The 14,251-nt window shown below is 36.2% G+C and overlaps 1 protein-coding gene across 2 annotated transcripts in view; it reads left to right on the top strand.

Moving 5' to 3' along the window:
* Nucleotides 1-14,251, top strand: part of CYP39A1 (cytochrome P450 family 39 subfamily A member 1) — an 88,115-nt gene that overhangs the window by 16,076 nt on the left and 57,788 nt on the right. For both annotated transcript variants that reach the window (XM_069487873.1, XM_069487872.1), the window contains exon 7: nucleotides 1,064-1,154. In XM_069487873.1, the coding sequence (XP_069343974.1) occupies nucleotides 1,064-1,154 (91 nt within the window). The remainder of the gene's footprint in view (nucleotides 1-1,063; nucleotides 1,155-14,251) is intronic.

Genomic DNA, 14,251 nt, shown 5'->3' with positions numbered 1-14,251 from the left:
ACGGTCTCTGGATTTTAGGTGTCTTGGTTCTCCCCTTCACCTTGTTTGTGTAAACAGTACCATATTTGTCCTTGCACTATCAATTTAATGTCATAAAAAGGAAAACAATGAATAGTATTGAACTTGTGTGATTTGAGCCCTTTCAGACAATTGCTCTTCTTCTTTTGACCACAGAGGGGAGTATTGGGATTATTTAAAAGTGTATAATGTTACCTCATAAAAGAGACAAAAAGACTTAAGTTACACAAAGTACTGCCAGAGTCATTTCAGGACTGATTTTCCTAGATGAAACTGATTTTGCAATAAATGTTTATAGAAAATAATGAAAGGGAAATCCAAACCTCTTTCAATGATTTTATGCAGGTTTAAAAAATAGAAGCAAAAACATCTGAGTAGAAAGTTAATTTTTAAGATGTATAGCAGTATAATTTTATCTTATAATACCATAATGAGGAGAGATATGAAATAATTTTGTTTGGCCAATAGAGAAAGCATGTAAGTATACTATGTTCAATTAAGATTCCATTGTAAAATGACCTTATTTTTCAAGTTGAGTACTTCCATAATTTAGTTTATGGGGTTTTAGGTATGGTTTCCTGGGTTTATTTAAAGCAGTCATGTTTTATTTGAAGAATATAAAATTTGCTAATCCTTTTATATTTTAAGGATATTAAATCTTTAAAATGTTTTTGTTTTAGATTAATAATCTCGTGTCATAATTTGTTACTTTTGAATATTTAAGGTATGCCTATATAATATTGCATGTTGCTTATTAGTAACATAAACATTTACTTTTCTCATTTTTTAGTGAAGACAGTTTAATCTTTTTAAATAATATAGTTAAGCTATAGTGACAGAATAAAATTATAAATCTGACCTCTTACAAATATGTAACATCTCTACTGTTCATAAAATCTACTTATTATCAAAGATGCTCTTTACTAATCTTCTCTTAACGTTAATTTAAACATTGTCCTTGTTTCTTTTCTATAGTTAATACTAAATATGCTTTTGTTCACCTTCAAAGAAGTTTATATTTTTGATATATGTTTTTCTTTTTAAGGTTGCATTTTGGACACTTGCATTTATCCTTTCTCATTCCAATATCCACAAGGCCATTATGGAAGGCATATCTTCTGTGTTTGGCACAGCAGGTACTGAACCTGAGTTAAGTTACCTAAAAAGACACATCTAATAATGCATGTTTGTCACACACTGGCAAAGTGAAATGCCTATGATTTTACAGAAATTCAACATAATTCACAGTTCAACATAATTTGTTATGTGTTTCAGGACATAAATTGATCAGGTAGAATCCTAGAATTTAATTACTGTCAAGCATTTTAGAGATCATCTAGTACAACTCTCTTATTTTCCAAATGATGAAATAAGTGCTATAGTGATTGTGATTTGCCTAACTTTTGTACTTTAATATATATATGCATGTTTTTTCTTCTAATATCTTGGGTCCCCACCTCAATTGAGCTGCAAGTCCACAGTTTTGGAATTCAGGATTTTCCAGATTTTATAAAAGTAATATAGTATATCTTCCATATAATACGTAACAGCCCTAATGGGAATGTGGAGGTCAGGTAGGTTTTGCCACCAAAGGGTTATTAAAAAACAAACAAACAAAAAATAAAACCCTTACAGTTGTTAGAGATTTGGGGGATTAGGAACTGCAGATAAAGATTGTTGTCTTGAACTTTTTAGTTCAGTTGTGGGCTCTTCATTCATCATCTGTTTTTAAAAGCAGCAATAATCTCAAATGGAGAGGTCTTAACTACCTGTTTATTAAGCATAAATGGACCTGTTTGGGAAATAGATTTTTTAGAAAACTTTAATTGTCAAATTATATATTCAGATCTAAAAACAGTAAGAAATGATTTGATTTTCTGAGAAGAAAACAATATGATACTCTGGCGAAAGGTATGGTGCCAAGTAACCATTGTCCTTCCGCTCCTCCATGATTGCAGAAAATATTTTATTGGAGTTTTTTCTTTATTTTGGATTGTTGCTTTTTGAGTTAAACTAAAAAGGAAACTAGCTTTATCAACATAAATGTCTAAGCAATACTGTCTGAGCCTTGAGTGTGAATCAGCAGATGCCAGACCGTAGAAATGGTGAGTGTTAGAATCATTGAGTGCCAACAGTGCTAACAGGTTAGATTCTGGAAATACACTGGTGAATGTTAAGAGAAGACCACTCGCCTTCGTGGAGCTTGCCTATACAAGGAAAATGGAAATGGACATGCCCACGTGTCTGTAACTGGGAAAAGGGCGTGCATCCTTGATTGTCACGTATTCTCCTTTACTATTTCCTTACTAGAGTCTTTTCCTGTTTTAGGGTTATCCAAATTCATGGTCTTTAGGAAATAAAAGGTTGGAGATATGGATGGTGGGATAACGTGGGGAATCCTCTCTGACCAAAAGGGCACAACAGAAGTGTAGCATTAATCTAAATTTCCACAATGCTTGAATCTGGAACTCTTGAACACAGTAGTGGTGGAGAAAGACAAAACCTTTTCTCTTTTTCTATATTCTTGTTTATTTTCAGAACCCATTGTTCTCTTCTGACAGAAAAATGCTCCTTCAAATAGTAGCACCAGTGTAACAGCTATACTATATTGATGTTTTCAGCCAATAAGACACAGAATTGAAAACCACTTATAAAAAACATCAAACGTTTTTTAACCAGGTTTATACAGAAGCTATTTAGATCAATCCATGCATAAGATGTAGTAGCAGCTCAGAAATTTAGATGTTGTGAGAGGAGACCACAGATCTTTGGAGATTGATATTGAGATATCCATGTGTCCATACAAAGGATCCTGTCAAGGAAAGAGCATTAAAGTACATCATATTAGTCAGGGTTCTCCAGAGAAATAGAACCAGTAGGATGCAAATAAAGAGAGAGGGAGAGAGATTGCAAAAGGGACTAATAATAAGGAACTGGCTGGCGTGATTATGGAGACTGAGAAGTTCCATGATCTGCTGTCTCTGCAGGCCCTGGATAGATTAGATGATGCCCTTACATTGAGGAGGGGGATCTGCTTTCCTGAGTCCACCGATTCAAATGCTAATCTCTTATTCAGAAATACCCTTGCAGAGACACTCAGAAAAATACTTAGTCTGGGTACTCTACAGCCAATCAAGTTGACACAAAATGAACCATCACAGTAGGCATCATCCAATCCATTGAGTTTTGTTTCTCTGAAGAACTCTGAGTAAACATTCCCGTTCACATTGTGGAGGGCAGTCTGCTTTACTCCAGCTACTGATTCAAATGCTAATCTCAACCAGAAGTACCCTTACAGACATACCCAGAGACAATGTTTAGCCAAATATCTGGGCACCCCCGATCCAGTCAAATTAAACATAAAATTAATCATCACATGTGTGGAATAATAATCTGACTCGATATCACAGTTTTTCCATTCTGTGCTCTTATCTATTGCCAGGTCACCATTTTCTTCTTGGGGTTGTCCTTTGGGAAAGTCCAATTGTGTATCTCTCTAATCTCGCCACTCTCTCCTAGATCTCATCTCAAGCACTTTGGCCAACTTTCTTATGTTCATAAAATAAGTCTCAGGGTAAAAAGGTAAGACTCATACCACTTTTATGAAGGCAGTTAGTTCTTTACTTTCACAGCTGCCCCTCAGCCTACTCTCGTCTTTTCTGTTTGTTTACTTTGAAATTGGAACTTTCTTAGGGCTCCCGTATAAAGATGCTTACTTAGCCCCCATTATTTTGGGTGGTTGTTTTCACTATTCTGCTTTCTCTAGCTGATCCTGTATACTTTCCACCTTCTAATATTTCCTCAGTCTTTGTTATCTGCTTCTTCCCTTTCTTCTTTTCTAGCATTACTATGTTTTTATTCGTTAAAATTGCCCTTTTTGTTTTAATGGGACGTTGAGACAGAAGAGGGGGTAGAAATTTGTTCTTAGCCTACCATCTTGAACCATAAGTTTGTATGTACGTAACATACATCCTTTTTTTTGCATTTATATGTAATTCACATATCATAAAATTCACCTCTTTAAAGTATAAAATTTAGTAGGTTTTAGTGTATTTATGAGATTGTACAACCATCAACACTACTAGTTCCAGAACATTTTTATCACTCCTAAAAGAAACCCCATTCCCCTTAGGAGTCACTTTCCATTTTCCTGTACTCTCAGCCCCTGGCAACCACTAATCTACTTACTGTCTTTGCACATTTGCCTTTTCTAGACATTTCACATAAATGGAATCATAACGATATGTGGTCTTTTTGTTTCTGTCTTCTTTCACGTACCATAATGTTTTATTTTATATTACAATGTTTTACATTAATTGATTTTCAGGTGTTGGACCATCCTTGCAATCCTGGGATATATCCTACCTAATCATGGTGTATAATCCTCTTTCTTCATTGCTGGATTCAGTTTGCTAGTATTTTGTTGAGGAATTTTACACCTATATTAATAAGGAATATTGGCCTATAGTGATGTCTTTGTCTGGTTTTGGTATCAAGATAATTTTGGTTGTAAAGAGTAAATTTGGAAGTATTCCCTCCAATTTTTTGGAAGAGTTCATGAAGCATTGATGTTATTTCTTTAAACATATGGTAAAATTCACCAGTGAAGTGATCTGGTCCTGAGATTTTCTTTTTGAGAAGTTTTTTGATTCATTCATTCTTTTTTTTGTTACAGGTCTATTCAGATTATCTGTTTCTTCTTGAGTCAGTTTTGTAGTTTGTATCTTTTTAGGAATTTGTATATTTCATCTAGGTTATCTAATTTGTTAGCATACAATTGTTAGTATTTCCCATAATTCTTTTTATTTCTGTAAGGTCACTAGGAAAGCATATCTTTCATTTCTGATTTTACTAATTTGAGTCCTCTTTCATATTTCTTTGTCATTGTAGCTAAATATCTATGAATTTTGTTTTCAAAGAACTACCTTTTAGGTTCTGGTGATTTTGCTTGATTTTATTTCTTTCTACTGATTTTCTATTCTCTAATTTATTTCTGCTCTAATCTTTATTTACAATTTGTTTATTGATATTCTCTATTTAGTTCTTTAGACATGATTTCTTTAGTTATTTGAATATATTGAAAATATCTGATTTAAAGTCTTTGGTTAGTAAGTCCAGCATCTGGGTTTCTTCAGGGATAATTTCTATTGATTCCTTTTTTCCCTGTGAATGGTCTACACAGATAGTCCCTGACTTAACAGTAGTTTGACTTATGATTTTTTAACTTTATAATGGTATGAAAGTGATATGCATTCAATATTGTGGTTTCTTATTTCTTATTTCATGTTTCTTATGGCATGTTTTATAATTTTTTTGTTGAAAACTGGACATTTTAAAAAATATAATGTGGAAACTCTGAAAATTAGATTCTTTCCCCTCCTCAGGGTTTTTTGTTGCTGCTACTTGTTGTTCTTGTTGTTTGAATGTTTAGTAACTTTCCTTAACCAATTCTGTAATGTTTGTATTCTTTATCGTGGAGGGCCACAGAAGTCTGTGCTCAGTTAGTATAGTGATCAGCTAGTAAATGGACAGAGATTTCTTTACACCAGAATTTATATCTCCCATTCTTTGCCTAGGGGCTCCATGTGCACGCTGGAGCACACCTTCTAGCCAGGCAGTTGACAATTCTGCCTTAGCTTTCACTTCCTGCTTCTTCAAGTTTGGCCATAGGTGAGGGCTTAGGGCCTTCTCATATCTTGCCTGAGCATGAGTACAGCCTGGGCCAATGCATGGTCTTCTACATTTCCAAGAATGCACTGGATGTTTTCAAAGCCACTATCAACATCTCATTCCCTAGCCTTTTATTTTAATCTTTCTGATTTGCCTATTGTTTGCCCAGCAGTTACCTACTGCCTCAGGTAGCTGCAAAGTTAAACAGTTGTCTTTAAAGATTTTCAGTCAACACCCCTGGGGAAAAGGCTTTTCATACTGGATGAGCTTCAAGTCAGGTCAAATAAAGACAGTCTTGCAAGTAGGGTCTTCCAGGGAACTGTCAAGCTTGTCAACTAAAGGGAATTCTCTAGGAATGAGGTTTTGAAAAAGTTCCAACCCTGTTCTGCCCTATCTACTGACTAGTGTGCTGCTGATTTTCACTGTGATTGAAGACTGCTGGTTTTCAAGGCTTCTCTGTACCTATAAAGAGAGGAATGGTAACAGGGCAAGTTAATATGACATTAAGTTTGCTGTTCTTTTCAAGATTTGGCAATTTTTCTTGAATATACATTCCCTGGATTGCTACAAACCTTTGGTTAATCTCCAGCATTCTGGAAGGATTGATTCTTAGAATTTTTACCACATTTCTCAATTGCTTTTAAGGGGGGAATTTTGGGAGATCCTTACTCTGCCATTTTTGCTGACATTACCCTAAACCATAAGTTTTTAACTTTCTTTTAGAAAACTTTTGAGATTTATGTGGATTAATCCTTAATTCATCCATTCATTTACTTGGCCCCCAAACATCTTTTGGGTATTCACCATGTCAAAGCATTGAGTGGATTATCAGGACTATGAAGATGAGGAAAGTGTAGTCCATGCTCTTGAGAAAACTCATGAATAAAACGTGCTTTTTATAAAAAATGAAAGCAGGTTTAGAAGCATCCAGAAGATGTTAGGAGAGAAAAAGGAACACTTACATTGTTTCTTTGGAGACATGTACCTGCTGGTGCATGTGGTTTTCTATGTCTGGAACCCTTTCCCTTATTACTTTTGCTCATCTTCAGTCAGCTTGAATGTTATCTCCTCAGATAGATCTTCTTCTAGACTTACCCTGTGTAAAGTCACTTTCCCTAACTCTGCCCTCATCGATTCTCTAACTTGTCTCATTCTTTATTTCCTCATAAGAATTACTTTTTATTTATTAGTTTATTTATTTATTTATCCACAGTTTCCCCTGCCAGAACATAATCTCTCCAACAACAGGAATTATATCTGTCTTGGTCTCTGTCGTATCCCCAGCTGCCTAGAACCTAAAAATTGCTCAACAAATATTTTCTGAATGAGCTTAATAAACAAATATAAGAATATATGAAGAGTTTTAAGAGATGAGTATTTTGGGCTAGCCTTCATTTGCAACGCTATCACTCATCTCTCATTTGACAGTTTGTATGAAATGAGTGTTTTACATAAAGAATTTTTTGACAGTTTTCTGCACTTAATTTTTGAGTTAACAGAATCCTAGTGTTCTGTGTTCTTTTAGGTGATGGTCAGTCAGGTGGAACCACAAGAGGACATAACAGGAGAGGCATAAGCAAACAAAGTTTATTATACTCACAGGCCCTAGAGACGGGGGTAATAACTACATGCTACTTAGGGTCACAAGAAGTGCCAGGTTTTGGTCAAGTGGCAGAAGATAGCAAGAGGAAAGTCGAGGCAGGAAAAACAGAACAGGGGAGGAGTCAACAGTTTAGCATTGGCTAGTTTGAGTAATTCCTGTGCGCTTTAAGCTGAGGGGGATCCCTAGTGGCCTGCTACCTGGCCCTGGGATGATTAAGGTAGAGGAATATTGCCTCCTGAGGAACTTGGGCCAGCAGGAGGAGGTGTGGCCAGGATTGGTTAGTTTGCATATTAAAGGTAGACTCCAGGCCAAGTTCTGTGCTAGCTCAAAGAATGACTAACCCCAAGAAGGGGAGGGGTAGTCTCTTCCCAGCTGGCAAGGTTCTTTTCTTTTTTAAGATGTCATACATTTAAGAAATATTATTATCAAAAGAATTTACGTACACAAATATCATAATTTATAGAAAATTAAATACATGTATATAATACAGCCAGCCCCAGTGAATTTCTGATCGCTGCTTTGAGACACTGAGTAGTCTTAAGCCCTGTAATCTGTATGAATGGTAACAAATGCTAACATTGACCTAGGGTTTTGATCTCTATAAAGCATTTTCTTGCCTATGATTTTTATTTTGTCCCTTGATCTTGAATTAAACATACATCATCAAATAGTTGATTACCTAATAAAGAATATTTTGCTTTGCTATAGAGTTTAGGGTACAATTCCTAGAAATTAGTCACTTTGTTTTATATTTTAATTTATAAATCTCTACATATTATTTCACTCACTTGCCATGACCTCATAATGTAGCGTGGGCCGTGGGGTCAGATTGCCTGAGTCCAAATTCCCTCTGAGACACTTACAAATAATATTAATATATCCTTACTCAAGTTACCAACTTCTTTAAGCCTGTTTCCTCTTTGGGAAAATGACAAAATAGTAATACTCATCTCGTGAAGTTATTATGAAGATATAGCAAATGTAAAGTAGATAGCACAGTACCTGGCAAAATAATAGTTGCTTTATAAATTTTCACTATTGTCAAAACTAATAAACCATATCAGTTGTATGAAATATTATAATCTTCACATATCATGAAATTAGTGACTATCATAACTGAGTTTTTCTACTTCCAAACATTAGTGTTGTTTTTTGAAATAACATAGTTTTCTTGAATGTTCATAGCAATAAATGAATTATTTTTATAGCAATAAATGAATTATTTTTATAGCAATTAGATGCACTTTTGAAGGTGTTGAAATGCAGCAGCAATATAACATGAGTCTATTTATGTCTAATATTGCCCTAGGGGATAGAAATAATAGCAGCAAAAATATCTAATACTCAGCTAGCACTTACTAAATTCCAGGCCCTATTCTTAGTGCTTTCCTTATTGATTCATTTAATCCACAAATCATCCCTCCTAAATGTTACTATTTATGCCAGTTTACACGTGAGGAAAATGAAGTAGCAATTAGATAACTTACCCAAGACCACCCAGCTAGTAAATGGTAAAATAGTGATTGGAATCCAGTTTGTCTGGCATGAGAGTTGATAACACAAATTAACAAATCTCCTTGTTTTAAAATTTTACTCAGAAGCACTGAATTATGATGCTTAAATCCAATTTCTAGCTGTATTCCATTCCAAGTTGCTTCCATATTAAGCTTCCTAAAGTACAGCTGTGGCCATACTACCTGCATAATCATAAAATATTCCTAAAGTAACTCATACCCTCAAGCCTGATGGTATTGTCTGACTCACCTTTGCATGCAGAGTCACAGTTTAACCAATGTAGACTTTTGAATATTAGCTAAAACTATTCTGTATTTTCTTTCTCCTGTTTGTTACATTTATAATACTAAATGTGATTTGATTCTGATTATAAGACTTTACCCATAAGTAAACTTATAGGCTAGAAAAAATATTTTCTAAACCATGCAACTCATTTTTGATTTAGAAAATATGACCACCATATTTACAGTCCAATTGCTTTCCAAAACAATATGGTGTGTCTGCCAGGACAATAAAATTACGCAAAGAAAAAAAGGACAACTGATAATAAACCCTTTAACCAGAGATAAGATTTGTGGTTTATGTGTGCAATCATTTCTACTTGTCGTGTACATATACCTTGCTCTGACCAAGGCCCCCTGGGCACGTGGATCCCAACCCCTCTACCTCTAAGATTTTGTTCCATTCATCACCAATTCCTTGGTAGGTTCAACTCTTCTTTCTCCTCCTGCTCTTTTTCCTTCATTTGTCAGATCCTGGTACTCTGAGCTCAGCAACATCCGGGGGTCTCACAGCTCGCTCAGAATATATTCTAGAGCTTTCACATGGCCACAGAGGCTCTTTGTCATCTGACTCCTCTCTACCTCAATCACCTCATCTCTGCCCCTTCCCTCTTACTTATTTCACCCCAGCTACATTCATTCCTTCATTCAACAAATATTTGTTGTGCCCCTGTTATATGCCAGGAACTGCTTTAGGAGTTTGGAATATATGAACAAAGCAAAGATTACTTTCCTCTTGGTGCCAACATTCTGGTATAGGAGATAAGACAATTAACAATAAATGTTATGCATAAGTAAACTCTAAAAACATTGGTGATAAATGCTATGTAAAAAGAAAACAGTAAAAAGTACAGAAAATCAGGAGTGCCAGGAGTAGGGGCAGGTGGTAGTATGAAATAGATGAATCAGAGTAAACCTTGTTGGAAAGGGGAAATTTGAGCAAGGATTTCAAGGGGTTAAGAGTTAGACAAGCAGATCTAGAGGAAGAGTTGGTTGGGGTCCTGCGTTTTTCTTTGATGGCAGACTTTTTATTACTGCTTCTGTCTCGTTACTTGTTACCAATTTATTCAGGTTTTGGATTTCTTCCTGGTTCAATCTTGGTAAGTTGTGTGTGTCTAGGAATTTAACCATTTCTTCTAGGTTTTCCAATTTATTGGCATATAGTTGCTCATAGTAGTCCCTAATGATCCTTTGGATTTCAGTAGTATCAGTTGTAATGTCTCTTTTTTTCCTCTCTGATTTTATTTTTTTGGGTCGTCTCTTTTTCTTAGTCTGGTTAATTTTGTCGATTTTGCTTATTTTTTCAAAAAACCAACTTTTTGTTTACTTATGTATTTTTTTTTTTGTTTTAATTTCATTTATTCCTGCTTTGGTCTTTATTATTTCTTTCCTTCTACTAATTTTGGGTTGGGTTTGCTCGTGTTTTTCCAGTTCTTTGAAATATATCATTAGGTTGTTTACTCAAAGCTTTTCTACTTTTTTGATGTTGGCACTTACTGCTATAAACTTTCCTCTTGTTACTGCTTTTGCTGTATCCCATAGGTTTTTATATATTGTGTTTTCATTTTCATTTTTTTCAAGAAATTTTTTAATTCCCCTTTAATCTCTTCATTGACCCACTGGTCATTCAGGAGCAAATTGTTTCATTTCCATGTGTTTGTATAGTTTCCAATGTTTTTCTTGTTATTGATACCTAGTTTTATTCTGTTGCAGTCAGAGAAAATTCTTGGTATGATTTCAATTTTTTTGAAGTTTTAAAGGCTTGTTTATGGCCTCACATATGGTCTGTCCTTGAGAATGATACACAAGTCGAGGAGAAGAATGTATATTCTGTAGCTTTTGGATTAAACGTTCTATAAATATCTAATATGTTCATTTGGTCTATAGTACAGATTGTCCAATTTTTTTTTTTTTTTTATTTTCTGTCTGGATGATCTATCCAATGCTCAGAGAGGAGTGTTGAGGTCTCCAACAGTTACTGTGTTATGGTCTGTCTCTCTCTCCAGCTCTAATGATATTTGCTCTATATATCTGGGTGCTCCAGTTTGGGATGCATATATATTTAGAATTGTTATATTCTCTTGCTGAATTGACCCCTTTATCATTATATAATGACCTTCTTTGTCTCTTTTTACAATTTTTGTCTTGAAATCTATTTTATCTAATAGCAGTAAAGCTACCCCTGCTCTTTTTGGTTTCCATTTGCATGGAATATTTTTCTATCCCTTTATTTTCAGTCCATATGTGTCTTTATAGGTGAAGTGGGTTTTTTGTAGACAACATATAGTTGGATCTTGTTTTTTTCTTTTTATCCATTCGGCCACTTTATGTTTTTTGATTGGAGAATTTACTCCATTCACATTCAGTGTTATTACTGATAGGTAAGGACTTACACTGCTGCCATGTTGTTATTTGATTTCTGGTTTTTTGTGGTCCTCTCTTTCTTATTTCCTTCCTGTCTTCCTTTGTTGGTTTTCTCTGGTAGTGTGTTTTAATTTCTTGCTTTTTATTCTTTGTATATCTGTTGTAGGGTTTTTGATTTGAGGTTACCATGAGGCTTGCAAAAAACATTTTATAACCAGTTATATTAAACATATGACAACTCTGCTTACAAACAAACAAATAAACAAAGAGAAATCTTATATTATTTCTCAAAAAGTTGTAATTATTTTTGGCAGGTTTGTCTTTTAGTCTCCCTACTCAAGACATAAGTGGTTTATACACTAATTATAGCAATACAGGATCCTATGTTTGTGTTATCAGTGAGTTATATACCTTCAGATGATTTCTTAGTATTCATTAATGTCCTTTTCTTTCAGATAGAAGAACTCCTTTTTGCATTTCTTGTAGGACAAGTCTAGTGTTGAGGACATCCTTCAGCTTTCTTTTGTCTGAGAAAGTCTTTATTTCTCCTTCATGTTTTAAGGATATTTTTGCAGGACATAATATTCTAGGGCTAAGGTTTTTTTTTTTGCCTTCAGGACTTTGAATATGTCATGCCACTGTCTCCTGGCCTATAAGGTTTCAACTGAGAAGTCTGCTGCCAGATGTATTGGAGCTTGTTTATATGTTACTGTTTTTTTCTTTCTTCCCTGAGGACCTTTTCTTTATTTATGACCTTTGGGAGCTTGATTATTAAATGCCTTGAAGTAGTCTTGTTTGTATTAAATCTGCTTGGTGTTCTATGACCTTGTTGTACCTAAATATTGATAGCTTTCTCTAGGTTTGGAAAGTTCTCTGTTATTATTTCTTTGAATAAACTTTTTACCCCAGTCTCTCTCTCTACCTCCTCAATAAAGCCAATAACTTAGATTTGACTTTTTGAGGTTATTTTCTGGGTCTTGTGAGTATACTTCATTCTTTTTTGTTCTTTTTTTATTTTTTTCTTTTCTGACTGTATTTTTAAATAGCCCGTCTTCAAGCTCACTAATTCTTTCTTCTGCTTGGTCAATCCTACTGTTGAAAGACTCTGGTGCATTTCTCAGTTTGTCAGTTGAAGTCGTGTGTGTGTGTGTGGTGTGTGTGTCAATTGAATTCTTAGGCTTTGAAATTCTGCTTAATTTTTTATTATTTCAATCTCTTTCTTAAATTTTTCTGATAGACTTCTGAATTCCTTCTCTGTGTTGTCTTGAAGTTCATTGAGCTTCAGGAGAGCTATTTTGAATTCTTTGTCTGAAAGGTCACCTATCTCCATCATTCTGGGATTGGTCACTAGTACCTTATTTAGTTTGTTTGTTGGAGTCATGTTTTCATGGATGTTCTTAATGCTTGTGGATGTTCGTCAATGTCTGGGCATTAAAGAGTTAGGTATTTATTTTAATCTTCGCAGTCTGGGCTTGTTTGAACCCATCCTTCTTGAGAAGGCTTTCCAGATATTCAAAGGGAATTGAGTGTCATGAGCTAAGTCTTTGATCACTGCAGTTGTATCAGCACTAGGGGTGTCCCAAGCCCAGTAATGCTGTGACTCTTACAGACTCCTGGTTGTACGACCTTGGTTGACTTGAGTAAGACCTTGGTTGACTTGGGTAAGATACGGGTGAATTCTATGGATTACTCACTCTCTTCCCCCATTCTCTGTGCTGGGCTGCTGGAATTAGGGGAGGAGTGATGTGGGCACCCCCTGTGGCCCCCAGTGCCAGGTCACACTTGAAGCCAGCCTCTTCTCACCCAAAGCCTGTAATGACTGTTGCCTGGCTACCTCTGATGTTCATTCAAAGCCCAAGTGCTCTTTAGTCAGCAGGTGGTGAATCCTGCCAGGACTGGGTCCTTCCCTTCACGGCAGCATGTTTCCTTTTGGCCAGAAATGCCATCCAGGAACTAAGGCCTGGACTCAGGGGTTTCAGGAGTCTGCTTGTACTATATTTTACTGCAACTGGGCTGGTACTGGAGTTGCAAAACAAAGTCCTCTGAACTTTTCCCTTTCTTTTCCCCAAATGGAAGAAGACTCTCCCTGAGCCACAGTGCCTGTAGTTGGGGGAGGGGTGAAAAAGGCACTGGCTTGGCTGCTGCTGCTCGTGTCTCACTGAGTCACATGTACCCCAAGTCCACTGGCCCCGAGCCAGTGTAGCTGCAGGAATTGCTGAAGGACTGCAGCCTTTGTGGTCCAACTGCTTTACAAATTTAGTTCAGGCTCCAGCAGCCAGAGGTGAGGCTAGCCGGAACTCAGGTTTCATGGTAGACGATTTCCCTCTGGTCTGGCTGGTCTAAATGCTCTCTTGGTGGACACTGGCAGAATTCTGCCCTGTGCTGTGTTCACCTGTGCCAGGGTGGCCCCCAGTTTGAATGCACAGTCCCACAAGCACTTCACTCTCCCTCTCCCAGGCACACAGATTCTCTTTCCCCTGGGCGTGCTAGCACTACCAGCGGATGAAGGAGGGGTAGGGTAGGCAACGCAGGGTTGTCTTGTCTGCCCTCTTAACTGCCTCTTTCCTTGACATAATGTTAAAACCAGGTAATATGATTGCTCACCTGATTTTTGGTTTTCTGAAGGTGCCTGCTAGTGTGGATAGTTGATGAATTTGCTGTTCATGTGGAGGGATTATGGCCGTAGGTTTCTGTTCAGCCATCTTGCTCTGCCCCCTCTCCCTTCTTCTCTTGAGGAGCGGATGCCTAGTCCTTCCTAGTCCATCACCACGAGAACCTGCTAGATTCATGGCTTTCAGGC

The sequence above is a fragment of the Eulemur rufifrons genome, chromosome 15 (assembly GCF_041146395.1).
Source record: "Eulemur rufifrons isolate Redbay chromosome 15, OSU_ERuf_1, whole genome shotgun sequence".
Lineage (NCBI taxonomy): Eukaryota > Metazoa > Chordata > Mammalia > Primates > Lemuridae > Eulemur > Eulemur rufifrons.
Note: the sequence above shows the minus strand (reverse complement) of the source record. Positions and strands in the feature narration are given on the sequence as shown.